This window comes from Acyrthosiphon pisum, chromosome A1 (genome assembly GCF_005508785.2).
Source record: "Acyrthosiphon pisum isolate AL4f chromosome A1, pea_aphid_22Mar2018_4r6ur, whole genome shotgun sequence".
Taxonomy (NCBI): domain Eukaryota; kingdom Metazoa; phylum Arthropoda; class Insecta; order Hemiptera; family Aphididae; genus Acyrthosiphon; species Acyrthosiphon pisum.
In genome coordinates this window covers 8,893,537-8,912,303 of record NC_042494.1, presented here as the reverse complement: position 1 = coordinate 8,912,303, position 18,767 = coordinate 8,893,537, and the positions used below count along the sequence as shown (strand labels likewise).

General features: G+C 29.5%; 1 protein-coding gene across 1 annotated transcript in view; it reads right to left on the bottom strand.

The window, feature by feature from the left end:
- LOC100168299 overlaps positions 1-18,767 on the bottom strand; it is a 91,982-nt gene that overhangs the window by 28,224 nt on the left and 44,991 nt on the right. Inside the window, exon 4 of the mRNA XM_029486591.1 lies at positions 7,431-7,503. Within this exon, the coding sequence (XP_029342451.1) occupies positions 7,431-7,503 (73 nt within the window). The remainder of the gene's footprint in view (positions 1-7,430; positions 7,504-18,767) is intronic.

The window sequence follows — 18,767 nt, the reverse complement described above, 5'->3', positions numbered from 1 at the left end:
CTATATACTTTACTGCAGCTCTTATAATTAATATGCCTCTTTACTGTTTTCAAACCAAAATTATTTAGAGTCATTTTTGGTGTTTATATAGGTAATTGGTATATAGTATTTTCTACAAGTAATTATGTATTGAAGTATAATGATTGATAAAAAAAAGTAATTTTAAAGGCAATTTTTATTTAATAATAGATATAATATTTTGATTATATTTACATGCATATCACTTTTACAAGGTACCTATAATATAATATGTATATATTTTTGTATTTTTTATATAATTATATAAGTACTTATGCCTAATCAGGTCTGTATATTACAGTATGATCACTAATTTTCATTGTGCCCAGAGCCTAAATGATTTAAAATGAACTGCAGTATTGTAATTTTTTGGCAATGATAAAAATGATCTAGGAATATACCTACACATAAATTAATTCTGAACAAATAATGAAATAAAAACGTATAGGTATAATATCTAGTTATTTGATCGAAAATAATAATTAAACATTAAATACAATACTATTATTTGAATTTATGTAAACAAAAGTGATTTGACGAATTTATAAAACGCGTCATGTAGCACAATAGCTCAAAAATGCCCGCCAATTTTTTTGCTTTTCGGATTCATAACTCATGCATGAATATTGGAACGCATTATAACCGGTCGCCAATCGACACATAATAGTGGCAGAGTGGTGTCATAATAGGTGTTTGCGGCTTAGTCTTGGCTGAAGAAAAAAATTAATTTACGACTTATATTATGAATATGCGCCCAGTCCTTACAATACAAATATATAACCATCGTATTATTCTATTATTCGTATTATGTAACATTATCGTATCATATTTTTTATATTTTTTAATATGCATGTACTATGTAGACATGTAGTATGTGACAATGTGACCAACCGTATTAGGTATTACGAAAAATACGCATCAGTCTATCACAGTATACTTGAGTGGTCGTTAAATATTTCGTCAAAAACCGAAAGATCATTAGAAATAATAGACTGAAAAAGAAATCGGTTTAGACAATATCACGATAATTATTGTACCTTTTGATTTAAAATATTGAAGACTCGTGCACTATTGTTTGTTTTTTCATATGTTCATTTTACGTTTATCCGCATTTTATCTTTCTTTATTCGGATGGACTAGGTAATAAGTGAGGTCACTAGGTATACGCACTCAACACGAGCGCGCGCGCACATAGACGTACACACATTGGATATAATACAGGTCGGATGCCAAATGCGGAGGATTGATGACGACGTCAGGGTAGATGAGAGTGATCGAATGATCCGAAATCACGACCCTGCTGATTGATGGGAATAATATCCAAGAGCGGCGATAATTATTTTTTGAAAATAAAAAAATCTACTATTGTAATTAATTATTCGAAATGTAATGCGCCGCGAGCCTCCGGCCGCAATCGGATCACACTAAAGACTAACAATAATTCAAGCCACGACCGCTCAGACATAGGGTGTACACATAGTGTGTGAATAATGTTATACGTGCATCATATTATACGAGAGTACATATAGGTAGGTGTATAATAATAATTATATCGTGCGGCTATTGTTTTATCGAAAGTTTTGTTGTGTAGTTTTATTATTTTACCCTTACAGTGATATATGATATTTTAACGACGGACTGAGATATTACTATTAACATTTTTTAATGAGGACCCTCCCGCCTTACGTCTTTATATATTATTATCATGAAGTTATGTATAGGTATTAAACACTACACTGCACAGCTGTGTCGCGCGAAAAAAACATAAGAAAACATCACGCCGACATGCCACCATACAGGCACTTTATGTATATAGTATTACTAGGTGTAGTAGCTACCTATCTAATAACGACTTATTAGTTCTGCTTAATTTTAGTGCGTTTACAGCGTATACTTTCAACCACTAAACACCTTTCTTCGGAATAATAGCGTACATAATTTGTATAGGCATCTAAAACTTTGCAAAATGTGCGTACCTATATATTATAAATATTGTAAAGAGGACACCGTTAGATAACATCATGACGCCTTGTAAAAAAAAATTAACTGTTCGATCGTTTAATTTCAAAACAATAATCATTATTAATTAATATATTTTTGACGTATAATAAAAGTTTAAATGTTGATTTATTATTTAAGACGACAAATGACGATGGTTATGTGATTCCTAGCTGATACTTACTATAGCTCGCAATAACAATATTTACGATAATTGTTATTAATAAAATATTATACATATACTTACATAGGTACATCATGCATATATATAATATACCAAACGGTACACAACGTTATGAGGGAACACCCTGTACACCCGACGAAAAAAAATATCGAAAAACCTCAACGCTATAGATGAATTATACAGCCGAAGGCCGATTCACAAGTATTAAACGCTATTCGTACAGATGTATAATATTTTTATAATCGCGGTGTCTTTTGATATTGACTGGAAAACGCAATAAAAAATCGGCCGTGATGGAGAAATATTATTAATATAAACGACGTCACTGTATATTCATGCACACATAGCACACACACGCATACTAGTACAACACATCTATAGATATAATAAAAAATAATATTACTAATATTACTGATGATGTAATTACGAAGGTGGATGCCCATATCGGATTTAACAATGTATGCGCATGGATGGTTGTTCCTTGTCGTGGAGGAATACCTATAATATAATAATATATAGGTACGTAAGAATGTAAGAGAAAAGAAAAGAAAAGAAAAATTAAACCTTTAAAAATAATAATAACGTCCATTTGCATTTGAAAATTAAAAATTATACATAATTATTCGGTTACGGTTCGGAATAATGTTATGTATAGGTGCGTATAGGTATAATAATATAATATATTATGTATTATTATAATGGTGCAGACCCAGTTAATATGCTCATCAATATATATTATAATATTGTATGGCGACGATCGATTTGGAACGAGAAATGAGAATATATTATATTATATATTATTAGAAAATGTTGTATATATATATATATATATATAGGCGGTATGTGTAACCATTATTATTGCAGCTACCGCCGCTGCCGTTTTGGGACGACCACTGTTTGAACTAATTACAATAATCGCTTATGACTTTCATACTTGACGTATTTATTATTATTATTATTATTATTATTAAGGGGCACGCTGCACTTATTATTATAATCGATTTCCATACAGACAATGAACACTCAGCATCAGTAAGTACTTGTACGCGCCTATAAATATTATAAGACTGCATTTATTGACGGCGATCATTAGGTATTATACACTATTGTAATAATATGTCACTAAATACTTTGACTCCGAATATGGTTGTACGTCTGTACGACTGTACCTAACCAACTACCTATAAATTAATAGGTGTGTCATACTAACAAGTTGAAAATAAAATATTACCTTTATACCTACATCGTATACAGTTCAAAGTTATGACGAATCCATCGAATGATCAAGAATAAAATTATATTGATTTATTTTTCATTACTTTAATCTTCTGTAATAAAATGTGTTAAATTTCTAATTATATAACAAATTAAGAAGATTAATGTATGAATATATAAATATATTTCACCATTTCAAAATAAACTATAAAATTGATTACCTACCTAGTGATAATATATACGTCATTTACTCATACTTAAACGTATTTTTTCCGAAAGTTTTGAAGAATTTTACATCAAAATAGTATGAGGTTAGGTAATAAGGTATCTACTTAAAAAATACAGTATATTATTATATTATAGTATGTAGTTGAAAAATATTGTAGTCACATACGTGTATAATTTGCTAACGGAAAGTGTGCAAATGAATGACCACAGTAAGTATTTTGTTATCAAAAAACTATTAAGCTTGCGCATGATATGAAGTATGTGCAGCTAATTACACGCTTAATAAAGTATATTGTTATCAGTTATCACTTATCAGCGTTTACCTACAATAATGGTCGTCCAATGCATATCAAGTCTCAATAAATTTCACCGACCACCGTGTAGCTCACAATTATTATAACCAAAGAACGATTGCAACTAAATATTGATTATTACTACTATTTGTAATGGTTATGTGGGTACAAGTGTAAAATATAAACTTGAATATTGGTTTCAGTGTGTTGTACATTGTTGTGGTTTAAAAGCAATAAAATTTTGCACTATAGTTCATAAAAAAATCTGATAAATATTAGTCATTGTTTAACTATATATCCAACTACCATTTCAAATTCAAACTAAACATAAAATATATCTTTTTTCTTAGAAATAATTACAATGTGTTAATATTTTTGTCATTACTTAACATAATATAATATTAAATACTAATATATATGTACACACACATATTATATTATTATATTATTTATTTATATTTGATATACTATATATCCGTCAAAACGTACAAATGGTAAGTTATTACTTATAAGGTACGTAGGTACAATAAACTATTTGTGGTAGGTATCTTTTTCAAGGTAAATTCAATACTGAAAAACGTTTTATCTATAGAACGTAATGCATACGTATAATACCTACGCGTCAATATTACTTTTCAAATTTAACGAGGTAATAATACAAATTATTGTAACCGCTATAATAAACCTCTATATTAAACTGTTGAGCGCTTTGAAAAAAAGGTCGCCAGTTGGGGTGTGTATCTACTATCTATATACGTATAGTTATGTCTTATTGTAATGAAGAAATCAACATTTATTCGAAAACGAATACCAAAATTATGATTAAAATAACGAGAAATGTTAAGTTATATTGTTTCCCCATATAAATATAACGATGCATCATAGCAGGTGTTTCATAGATATAAGGCCACAAAAATAATGATATTATTTTTAAATAAAAAATTACCATTTTGCATGTACGTATAGTAGAAATAATATATATTTTGTTTAGAAAATAACACAACAGGTGAATAGTGTAAATTAATTTATTGTATTTGTGCTAATTACCCATTTACAATTGCCGTTTATTATTACACACCTATAGGATTGTTGCCGGCATTGTGTAGCGACACACATATTTTTTTAAATGAAAATCATTGTACGTATTATAATTTTTTTCTTCGGAATATTGCTTTCCCTATCATAAAACTAACATATTACTATTAATATTGTAATGAACTGAAAATTAATATTTACATATGTATAGTTTACCAAATTGCAAAACATCATTAGACGGCATTTGTCGTTATTAGGGAATTCGGGTTTTTTTCCCCATCGCATGGTGATCGGAATAATAAATTAACGAGTGTGCGCGTTTATATTCGGTAATTATGATTTTTTTTATAATAATGATTGTTACGGACACGCCAATGCTTTCGCGTTTATACTATATTATAATGTTTACATTACGGGTAGGTTCAGGCCGTGTAGTACAGTTTATAGACTCCACTCGGTATTCAATTGCACGAGGTATACAACTGTCAACGTGTGTGAGGTACGGACAAAAAATAAATGTAAAAAACATATAGCCTACCACAAAATCCAACAATTCGTTATTAAAATATAAAAAATTCACCGATGCAGTATGATTTATTGACTATTATACTTTTATATGTATGGGTTATACTTTTGAAAAATATATTTGAAGATTTTAATATCCGTATCACCCAGCAACTTAATGTTTTTCTATTTAATATTATACCATAGTTTAAAATATGATAAACAATTTTAATATATTATTCACAACTGTATTGTTCATTATTAACAAACATCAAATAACACTTGCTGAAATATATAGATATAAGTTTTCAGTATTTAAAAACTTTTTAAAAATATGTTCTACTTATATACACATTAAAAATTAAAAATTTTAGTAAATAAATAACAATATGACTAATTTATTACTTTTTGTCATCATTGATTAAAATAATATAATTATATAATAACTATACCTATACATACAGAAATTGCTTAGCTTAATTGCAGGGTTGTATTTTATAATGTTTAACGATAATATAGTCAAACAATTTGCTACAAAGATTAATTCCTATAAAGTCTAGTTGACGTGATTATAAATATTATAACCTCTATAGGTATATGTAAGTACCTAATACCTGGCTATTGCAAAATTCGCAATTAATTCAGAATTATGTACATACCAACTAATACGGTATGGGAATTTGATCTTTACAGGGGCATACGCCCTATAATACAAACTGAACAGATTAAAATATATATTTCAAAAAACAATTTTAACTCCGACCTCTGACCTGAGTTTGAAATAAAATCATCAAATTTAAAGGCATTGTTATAATGGTAAAGAGAAGATCGAACGTAAGATGGAGAAAAAAGGCAATAACACGGCCGCTCGATTATTATTACAGACTTGTCGGAAATTGGTATTGTGTTGCAATGTTGAATATTTTATATTAGGTTGGCTATACACAAACCTTATACAGAGACCGAGTCCATTATTATTAAATGAAATAATAAAAATAAAACCGATACTTTTTTATAGCCAAATAAAACAAAAACCGAAAAATATATAATATAATACATGCGTGAGACGTGTTTTATTTGGAACAGACGCGGAGGCAATGTATAACCGGGCGGCCGTAAATCTATACGTTTTGGTCGATTTTTTTTAATATCCGATTTTAAACGTCACGTTTACGATTTCGGCAGGACTCATGAAAATTCGCTTTACAAAGAATCAAGGGATATAAAATACGCTCATGTTTGTAGATTCGAATTTACACAACTTGTTTCTACACGCGAAGTACCTATTCACATCCATTTTTATGCAAGGCCAAGAATTTTAAATTATAATGTTATGACTTTTAATATTATATATTGTTCGTATTGTTATAGATAGGTGCATACATGTCTCATAGTAATAATATCTTGTAACAGTGTAATATTCTTAAAAGGATATTTAAATAAAAATGCTTTATATTTAATTATAATTACAAAGGTACCTATTCTTAATAACAATACAATCATAGAGCAGTTAAAAACCGTATACAAATTATATACGGAGAAACCGATACTCGTGCTCTGTTACTGCAAATTAAATTAAATAATATTAAATTTTTCATTTGTTAATGGTCAAGAATGTCGAGGTTTTATAGCTATATTTTACATGCTATAAATCATTACACGCTCGTCTTTAGATAATTTGGAAATAATATATTTTAATTTTAATAATATCAGTTTTTATGGAAACTACGTGGACTATACCATTTTTTTCATTAAAGAACATTACACGAATGGAATATATTTTATATTTTTTTGCGATAATATTATATACTAGAATTGTAGCATCGTAAAAACATCCATTATATTCCATTTAAGTTATTATTATTATTATTTTTTTTAACATTGTACGCAAATGAGTAGTGACATTACCGATGCTACTCCAGAAACAAAATAATAATAACAAAAATGTCGCATACCTTGTTCCTGCATGTAACTGAACAGCGAATCCAGGAAACTGCGTCTGTCCGTTTCGTTGCCCGCCGTGTATAACTAAAAAATATAAATGTATAAGTCAATATTGTGACTATAGTTTTACATTCGTAACACAAGTAAACTTTTTACGGGTGTGTATACAAAAAACAGAAATCATCTGTGAATTAATTTATGTATTTTAAAGGTTTGTACTTTTTGGCTTTTATAATATGATATTATAGATTATGAACGTGCTACCTATGTAAAAACAATAATTATTAATAAGGTCGATGTATACTGCATTACTGCTGGAACTTGTGACAGTGTGACACGAACCAACGACCAATGGCTGTAGAAAACGTTTTTGGAAGTGTAATAAGATCGAGAGTTGGTACATCTTATTAATATAAAATAATGTATAATTTTACAACGTCTATAGATATCACGAAATTTCGTAACACAATAGTTCTAGAACACACTCATTAAAATTTAAAATTGAATTTACTTGATTTTATAATATTCACATTGCAAGTTGTGGCTATGTTTATATAAATAATTATTATATAATATAACAACAATGATATCATTAATCAAGCGTAGCCGCAAGGGTAGGTATATTTTATTTATTGTCGATAGAAGTATTGGTACATAATATTATGATGTAGGTCACGGTGCATTATGATTTGTCAAATAGTATAATCCTATTTTAAAACAAAACGTTTAAAAATCGTTTTGACAAGAATTACTGGGAATTTTTTTTAACAGACTGCACGTAATTAATTTCTCAAAAGGTTAGGTCTAAAAGGCAAAAAATATGTTTTACTCGTTCATCAAACAAATATTATTAAAAACGCAACATTATATAAGTAAGTTTTTTTCCCCTGCCTAGGTGACACCTTAATAACACGTTTACTTGGCGCAAAGACAATTGTTCCCACGGCAATTAAACGCTTAGGAATTCATCCGCATGTAAATACCAATGGAGTGTACATAGTTTCTATTTTTCTATACAGATAAAATATATGATGGAATTTGTTTTCGGTCCGTATCGTAACACTCCACGCTACAGTCTACACGCATTATATACATATCTCCGTAAGCGAACCGCGCTAAACGAAATTAATGGTTTCCGTGTCATTGTTAAATTAATAATTATAATAATAATAATAAAAAAAAATTTATAATAATAAAAAAAAAAAAAATCTGAGACGTAGGATTTTTCCTTTACGCACACGAAAGCGGTCCGATCGGAGGTCCTGCGGAGTTCAAGGGGTCTAATGCGCGTCTAATTAATTGGCTTTTCATGGCGTGGTAGTAAAAATAATATTAATTACCGGCCGTTTATCGTATCTGCAGCTATTTGCCTCTCCTATTGTTATTATTTATATTGTGATTATTGTTTAATGGCAGTGATCCCACTGTGATCGAGACCTAATCTCCCGGGCATTACACATTCGGGTAGACGGCGGCGCGCGGTATATGGTATAGGCTGGAAGGATGGGTTGTGGTGGTAAAATTCACCGCGGATGATGAGAGGGTAGTAGTGAGGGGGGGCACTCGAGCATTGTTTATTGGTATATTGTTGTTTATATTATAATATATATATATACGTATATTATGATTTTGTTATTATTATTATTATTTAATTTAATTTCTCGTTTTCACTATCACACTGGGTGTAATATATGTATATAATATATAATGATAATATAATATAATATTATTATAGTCCATCGTAACCTATTAGCTTGCGCGATAATGTTTGATTTCTGAAGAGACCGGCCCACGCGTGCACGACCGCCGCGCAGTCACGAACCACTGCAGCAGCAATCGGATGTAATTCGATATTAATATAATACGGAGTCGGGCGTTTGAATTATAATAATAATTTTTTAATCCTTGTGCAACGGACGCGGTCGTTCATCATTTTACCCGAGTGCCCGAAACACTGGCCCGTGGCTGTTTTTTTTGACATCGACCGAGTACCGATTTACATATATCTACGCACCAAAACATGTATTATAATAATATTATAATATTATTATTGCTGTGTTATCGTCATACGTGTACGACTGAAACGTATTTATTTCGTAAAAGAATCGAAAACCTAAACGCAAGGTGCGTTAAAACTATACTATTAGGTATACTTTAGACCACTTATGTACTATTATTTAGTTGGTTATGCACAGAAAATAAAACAAATACGTCGACGAATGTAAAGAGATACATCATCATGGGATGAAATCGATACGTACATGGCACTTAATCACCGGTGTAGCGAGAAAAAAATATTGATACGCCCACTGTGTATTTTTTAAATCGACTCAAGTGTTGAAATTTTAAACGGATTCTACTTCGAATCAAATAATAAATATGTTTTACAATACACAAGGTGTTAGAAATCAAATAAGCGAGGACGCGGAGTAATTTAATAAATGTTTTAAGTTTCAGATTAATAAATCTAAAATATTCTGCTGTATACTGTATCAACAAAACGTCAATGAAATAATTAACAGTTCTAATAAAGTATTCTAGAATTAAAATAATATGACGTAGTAATAACACAAGGTCTTAAAAACGTATGCACCTACCTTGCTATAGTTATTTATTATACTTAAAATATCTGTTTGTTTTATTTTCAAAATGCCTCGCAAAAAGAGAAATAGTTGTGCGTAATTTACATAACAACTAGAAAACCATTGTATATAACTTCCCTAGACAAACCATAAAATGACAAAATGTCGTAACTCTAATAATATTCCAAGTCTCATTGTATAGAATATTGTCTTGTCTCGTTGTTTACAAACCAGAACCGATTGAGTCTATGTGTAATTAATATATTAAACATAATATGGTAATAACCTATTCGATTATGTGATTAAAACGAAATAATGAGATAATATTATTTTATGACCGTATCGTAAAGATTTGAAAGATTAACCTTATCAGTCACCTATCATTTATCGTTATATTATTGAAGATTGTGATGACGAATCCGCTGACAGTCCCAGCCACCGTTCCCCCTTAAAAAAATATATGTAGGTACTGTCAACACACCGTATAGGTGTCAACATTTGGTTAACCACACACATACATACGAGCGTGGTTTTTGTATTCATTGAGTTGCACAAACACCCGGTGGACAGGGTCTTAAGAGATGATGGTCTCGTGAACACGAATAAAAGGACTCGTCGCATAGGTGTAGATTAGTGCGCGTATATAACATGTTTTAGGCCCCTCGCTGAGCGTTATACCGATAATCATTGAACGCATTTAAAAAAATTATTATTATATAAAAATGACAACAATGCGTCGCAGGAGGGAAAACGACGAAAAACGTCTCATTAGCGAGGATTGCAGCGTTATTATCATATCTCGTCCTTTGTTGTTTCTATTATATTATAGTAATAAATATACGCATGAACTGTCTGTTTTCTCCAATTTCGGTTTTTACTGTCGAAAATTATTCTACTGTCAATACAGAAGTGTGTCACGTGAGTCACGTCAATATAACTGCTGTTCCAATCGTATTTAGCCATATAGTTTATCAGAAAAATAGTTTTGCATTTTTTACTTGAATAATAGGTATATTATAGCAATCATAATATACATTATAATATACAATAAGTTGTAACTTGTAAGTTGTAGACTGTATAGCTACTAGTTTTGGACTTGTTTACTTATACATGAGTATTATATAATATACCTTATTATATTAAATATTTCAACTTCGTACCTACGTAGCTACGCGTAGGTACAAAATAGCTGACATCTTAATAAAATCAAAATCTGAACCTAACAAAACGCAGAAAAAGATAAAAAATTAATTTTAGAAATGAAACAAAATTGAAAATAGTTAAATTCTTGAATATTACCAAGCAAACAATATTCAATTCATTAAAATACAATTAACGAGATATAGTATGTGACTACAATTAACTATGTAGCTAATACGTACAGTGTTTCGGTTAATATTTAAAATAAAATAAAATATATATATTTTGTATAAAGTTAAAATATAACTCAGAAATATAGATTGATTAGATAAGGTTCAAACCATAAAATTTTAACTGTTATAAATTATTTAGGTATTTTTTCAAATCTAAATGTCTCACTTATTATTCAAATACTAAAAATGTATTATTTTGTGTTTAATGCAATAATACGTATTTCGTTACGTGCATTTGGAAAATTTTAAGTACTTATCAGCTGCCAAATTAATTATTTTAGAATATACGTGAAATGTGAAAAGCGAACACTGGGGTTTACTACGATGACACCGGTCAAAATTTCCCACAGAAAAACAATTATAAACAACTTAATGTACATATGCCCTTTAAATTGGAGACAAACATTGGGGTGGACGAAAAATCGTTTGACCACCCTATGATCGGACGATCAGTTAAACTTGGTATATAATATACAATTGTTGTAATAGCTTCTAACAGCAGTAATTTATATGTTTCAAAAACCGTACGTTACCATGAATCATAATGTATCGCGGTTAAGATAATAATACATTTAGTATAGAATTCAAATTATACTCTATAATATAAATGTACAATTGAGTATAAATAATTACCAAATACCAATGATCAATAAACAAATTAAATTTGGGCCAATGTATAAAATGATACATATCTAATTTTCAATTATTCAGATTCGGAACTTAATTAAAATTGTACGCATACCTATAATATAATAGTTAGAAACTATATTATTAGTAGCCATAAAAAAATTTGAAATAAAAGTACCTTTATATTTGCCATCACACAGGTATTATATTATATACCTATATATTATTATGTACAAAATATGTACACACTCACATAATAATAAATTTACCTAGACTAATTTGTAAAGTGTTTATGTGTTATGACTTATGATCATCATCATCATTCGTTGTACAAAACCATTTACAGTTTAATTATTTTTATCTAGCCACCATATATCCGGTATGCATTTTGTAATAACATATGATGTATTCATACAGGATATCAGTATTAAAAATTTAATATTTCAATACATTCTACCTATATCCAAATGGCCTATATATCATCCTAAATGATTTTCAACAAGCTCTCGAGCGTTCTAAACGATTGTTTCCGCACATGTTGTATATTATTAAATATACGTCGTGTGTATAATATAATGTTTATGTTCACATAGGTATTTCGTAGATCATCATACTTGGGTTTATGTATATGGTTAAGAATACTTAAGCTGTACAAGATACCTATGCATTATAGTAGTTATAATAGCTGCAATAGAGTTATAGTCTGGATGATTACAAAAAGAATATTATGTTCACGTAATCACGGTCTTTCGAAAAGCGACACGACGTGAAACGCTAAACACAATATAAACGGAATTTTCACCGTACGATTTTCGTACATTTTATTTTCGTCGGCGCGTTTTCTCACGTCTCTACCGCTCCAGCCTAAATGTAGGCAGGTAGGTGTATTTATCTATTTGGTAACTATACCTGTTCAAAGATGCGAACGAACGATCGATCCCGCGATTTCAACTCAGTCTACGTTGTATACGAATACGTCTATATCACGGGCGTAGGTTTTTTAGTGGCAAGACGAAATAATAAGCGCACACAAAATATTATAATGATTAGCAGTCCGGTGGCGAGTAGGTACACACACTGCACACGCACATTGGCGCCCGCGCTATTTACATGGAAATATTAACTGAGACAGGGCAAAGAGAAGTTTAATGTTGATTGATTGTATAAAGCATTTAGATAATAATATAATATGCCTAAATTATACTGTTATAGTACCTATCGTGAGCATATATTGTGTGCGCGTGTGTGCGTAGGTATATTCTCTCCACTCTGAATTTAATGCACCGTAGCGACGGAAGATCGTCAGAAGTCGGGAAGGGAATCAAACACGACAAGCGGACGAAGAGTGAAATAAATACCCACTGTACAGTACCTATGTAATAATAATATTATATACGAACTGCTTTGACCGCTGTACCGCGTCCAGCACACGTTGTGTATAGGTACTCGTCGGTCGTGATTGACTCGTTAAAACAAAAAATTAAATAATGTCTGAACGAATTTACGGCGCGACTTGACTTCAAAATATTTTCTTGAATGTACCACGTGTAAGAATAATAACACATATTATAAAACACTGCGTTATGTTCGATATTCACAGCGATGTAAACAAATTTAGAGGTATATATATATATATATATACAGGATGTGTAGATCACACATTTATTATACCCGTGTAGTTAATACGAATTTACGTGCCAAAAAAATATCCCCTGGTATCGCATGATTACCTATTATAAGTGTAATACATTCGATGGTCGACAAATTGGAGATTTCATATTCTACTCGCCTAGCACATTATTTTAATATTATATTTATACTTAAAGCTATACATTTTATGATTACCCCATATGCATGGTGTATATGGGGTCGATAACCCATATACATTATAACAATAATTATTATGGTCTCCTTCAAATAGTGTATGCTTTTCAGTTTACGATATAGCTGCTCGTTGGAGCTGTATTCAATAAAAACGTTTTACAGAGCACCCATAGGTATATAGGTACGATATTCAGTTTCGCGTATAATATACTATTTACATATTTATAATTAATAATTCATCACGCCATATTGTACTTCTCTCCTAATTTCACTCCCTAAAAATATTTTCAAATAACACACGACACATTCGTCAAGCGTTTATCTTTTTCGAGGAATTCTTTGGGTGGATTAATGTGGGAACTGGAGAAGAGTTCTTATCAGTATTTTGAGTAAATAGTATATACACCTACGACATACCTGTATGTGTTTTATCAAATTCAAATACCATGTTTCATTTTATATAAACTCCGCATTATGTTACATCTTGAAAGACTTATTTTAACGATATTTTATAATGCCTATTATTATTATCTTCCTATTTTCTAAAACAAAATTAAAAAAAAAAAAAATTTCCAACAATTAATATTTTTTGATGTCTTAGGGCCTACTTCAACAACACAGTTAATCACGGTTAACGCTTAATCGGCTGATAACAGATATTTAACCGGCCAAATTCGGCCGATTAAGCTTTAACCGTGATTAACTGTGTTGGTGAAATCGGCCCTAAGTGTTTTAAAAAATTAAATCAAGGTTATTGTGTTCTGTTATTTCAGTTTATTAAGTTTGTAATATTAAGATTTGAAACTTAGGATTTAGCTTATAATATATTATGACGAGTTCATAAATACAATATTTCATGGTCTATTATACCAATGTATTTTGAATTAATATTCATTGTTTAGTGTTTGGGAGTTATAAAAAGAAACCGTAGTTCTTTTAGAATTAGTTAAAATGTGTTTGCATAAATTATGAACCAGAATGAATAGAACTAAATTAATAGAATAACATAATTAAAAACACGTAAACACGTGTAGTAACTGCAACAGTACACATGAGATTGATTTCGGGCAGTTTACTATATGCATTTTGAATAGGATCTTTAAATCTTTTATAACTAAACAAAAGCCGTTTGTGAAAAGATACACATCATACAGAAGAAAGTATTTTAAATTATATAGAAACAAAACGACTAACAGAACTTAACTATATTATATTATATTATTCTTTATGCAATTTTCGACATTCGTTAGAATTTAGAATACTCAACAAATAAAAGATTAATAAATTGTGAAAAAGAAAAATATAGTATATAGGCATATTATAATTGTATGAAGATTAAGTACATTTTTAAACAAAGATTGTGATGAAAAAAAACTTAAATCAAAATTCAAGAATTAATAACAGTCATCACTCAAAATGGTTCACCAACTGTCGAGTAAAATATAATTTGTATAGCTTATTAAGTCTTACGTCACTACAATAACTTCTTTTGAAAACATAATAAATGTTTTTTGGTTTAATTAATCATATAGATAAAATGCATATAATATAAAAGTGCCTAGGTATATAACTATTTATATGTATATAAAATAATATTATTTATGTATTATATACCAAGGTGTATGATGTAAAGGTAAAAATATTAATTGAAAAGACGTCCCGTTTTTGAATTCCGAAATTAGGCCATCATGAAATCGAATCAATTGCTTAATTAACCGTTAGTAATACAATTATTATTATTGGAGAGGGATTGCACAACGTCCGAGTAGCAGAAAACAATAATATACATTTATAGTATTTTATACCCTCGCCGCCTTTGTGAAGGAGTCCAAACAAAACTCGTATTTACGATTCGTGTATATGGGAATCAAACACGTGATTAAGTCGATTAAGTTGTGAAACAATTAATGAAATAATTTTCTCCCCCAGCTATTAGTCACCCCACGAATTTATTGACCCTCTTCAAGGCCTACAGTCGGCGGTTCGAAACGACAAGCATTTGACAAACGTCTGATAATTGGAAACGACACGAGAGTGTGTGGTATATTATCCTCTTCTAAAGCCGGATCATATTATCGACAAAAACGTCTGTATTATTGAACACTGTAGAAAGCAATTCAACTCGTTTCCCTCCCTTCACAAGTAATCTATTTCTAGTAGTTTTGTCAAATTTAGTTTTTCTAATAGGTACAACATCCAATTTATATAATATGTGAATTTTCAAATCATAATTATTTAATCTTTTAAAATGACGTAAACCACATTAAAATGTTCGTGAATGTATGTGATATATGAAAGATAATTTTAAACAATATTAATTAAACTTAATTTATATTAAAAATAAAATCGATTTATTAGTATTACTTTTTTACATACCACGTCCATGGTCGCAATCATAAATTCTTAAATCACGAAATCCTACTGTTTTCCTATTATTTGTTATAATAAGAAAGCAGTAGGATAACAGTACAGTTCGACAAATAAGTAGAATAACGTAACTAAATATCTAAAAATGTTTAACATCTATTGACCTTTATCCGAAATGTTAAATTTCATGGCATGCGATCTAACTGATACACCTAACTTACCAATCGATTATTTAAAGTTCGACCCAAAATAATTACCGTATTAATGCATTATGCTTTTATAGGTATGTAAAACTTTTAATTGTAAAAATGTAATAATATTATTTTCATAAAAATAAATTAACATTCGTTAATTTATTAGATTACATAATTCCTTACACCATATATTTTTTTAGATGTCATTAAAATAATCGATTTCTGTCTTATAGGCCATCATTTCCATCATAATGATTTGTGAAAGATAATTTTCAAAATATTCATTTTGAGATTTTTATTAAAAAAAATTATTTTTACAATTATATTTTTGCATGATGGATATTCATCTGGTATATAATAACATAAGGGAAAAAAACTTTAATAATCAATACCAGTTACGAAGATTTTGCGTGTGTATAAGCTGGCTGCTACCGGAATAAATGAATAAGGAATTTATTCGAGGTATACGACCTATAGACTAGCAATTGCCAGGGGCGATCAAGTATGTTGATCAATTAGGTAACATGCCAAATTGATACGTGACTAAGAAATAGTTGAATGTCTATCTAAATTATTAAAACTGTACAAATATATTTATACCTTGAATGATGTCGATTTTTCATAAATTTTTTATTCTATAACTGCCTTAATCTTTATTTGAATAAAAAAACTATGCAACACAGTAATTTAGTTTATGAGTGAAAAATTAAAGAATTAAGTTTGTAAACTAAAACAAATATTTGAAACAATCTTAATTTAACAACATCCTAAAATGTAAAAATGTATTTATAATAATTTAATTTTCTGTTGGAAACAATACAATTTATTTTAATATAAAATAGTTTGGAATAAAGATCTTAAGATTTAACCAAATTGAATGGGTTAAAAATAAAGTATTTCTATATAATTTCATACAATGGTATGTTTTTTGATCTAACTGAAAAACCATACTGAAATCGTTTTAATTTTAAAAACTATTTAACGATGACTACTAATTTTGCAGAGCAAAAAAAAATCACACGGCGAATGAACATGTTGATTTCGGATACAACTATTAATAGTTGTTTATTATGTCCCTAAACAGCGGAAAAACGACAGTCACGATTTTCAAAAATATAAAACATTAGACACAATTATTATTATCATCGCCGATGCAATTACCGAACGCAGAAGTTGCCTACTGTACGATGGATGGATGACGAATAGTATATGAAGGTGTCGAACGGCATTACCCCGTGAGCGATTGTCTGCCATTTATTCGGTCAGCTGAATCAAAAAACCGTTTGTGGCCAGTTAATCGGACGCGATTATTCATTGTCTATAATAATTGGGAAAAGCAAATAAATGTGATCGGTTTTCGAGGAAGACAAAGAGGGAAATATACCAAGAGTAAAAAAGAGGGAGATGAAAAAATGAAGAATGAAAAAAAATATATATATATATATTATATATTATAATAATGACGAGAGATTCCCATGTACGGATGGCCTATCAATCAGCACATCTAAACCGTAATTAACATCAGGTAGGGCGTGTAATTTTTTACTATTTTTTTCTCTCGCACTATATCTAATAACTGTGTTTTGTTTTATATACTTATATCTCCTTTCTTCTTTATTTCTGATCAATCCGGAACAATATTTCAGACGACTTAACTCGGGTGGGCGTAACGTAGTCAATCAGTCAATATAGAAAATAACATTTATTCAGAACAAAAGACCGAGTAATCCTTATTGGCTAAAAGAGGGTTCCTAATAGAATACATTACTATACTATATGGTAATATACATTATTATAATATGGTAACCAAAATCATTTAACAAGTACCTATACACATTACACGTGTATCCAGATTTTCTAAGAATGCCCATCCCAATTATTTAATTTTTGATTGATTAATAATGCTAGATATGCGTCACGATAGAGTTTAAAAAATTAAATCTGATCAATCTTATTTTTAATAAGAAAATATTAGATATTTAAAGGTCAAACAAGTTTACAGTCCCAAGACACGCACACGAGTGAGACTATTTATTAAATACGTATTATATTTTATACAATTATCTATAACGAAAATTATTTTTTATAAAACGAAATGTAAATCGTAGTAGATATTTAACTAAATAATAAGCAATAAATAAGTTAGTATCCATCTATGTATATGATGGTCTTGTTTTAAATATTTTAAAGCAGGTAGGTAATCATTTTTATCAAAAGACAATATTGATCATTATATAATCACTAATATATTTTTGGAACTAATACATTTCAGCATTAAGAGAATAAAACTCAATTATTAAACCTTTAGATCTAAATAATCAGTGACGGCACTATACATATTTTGGGACCCTGGGCAATATTTTTGGTGGGGCCCTTGTTGA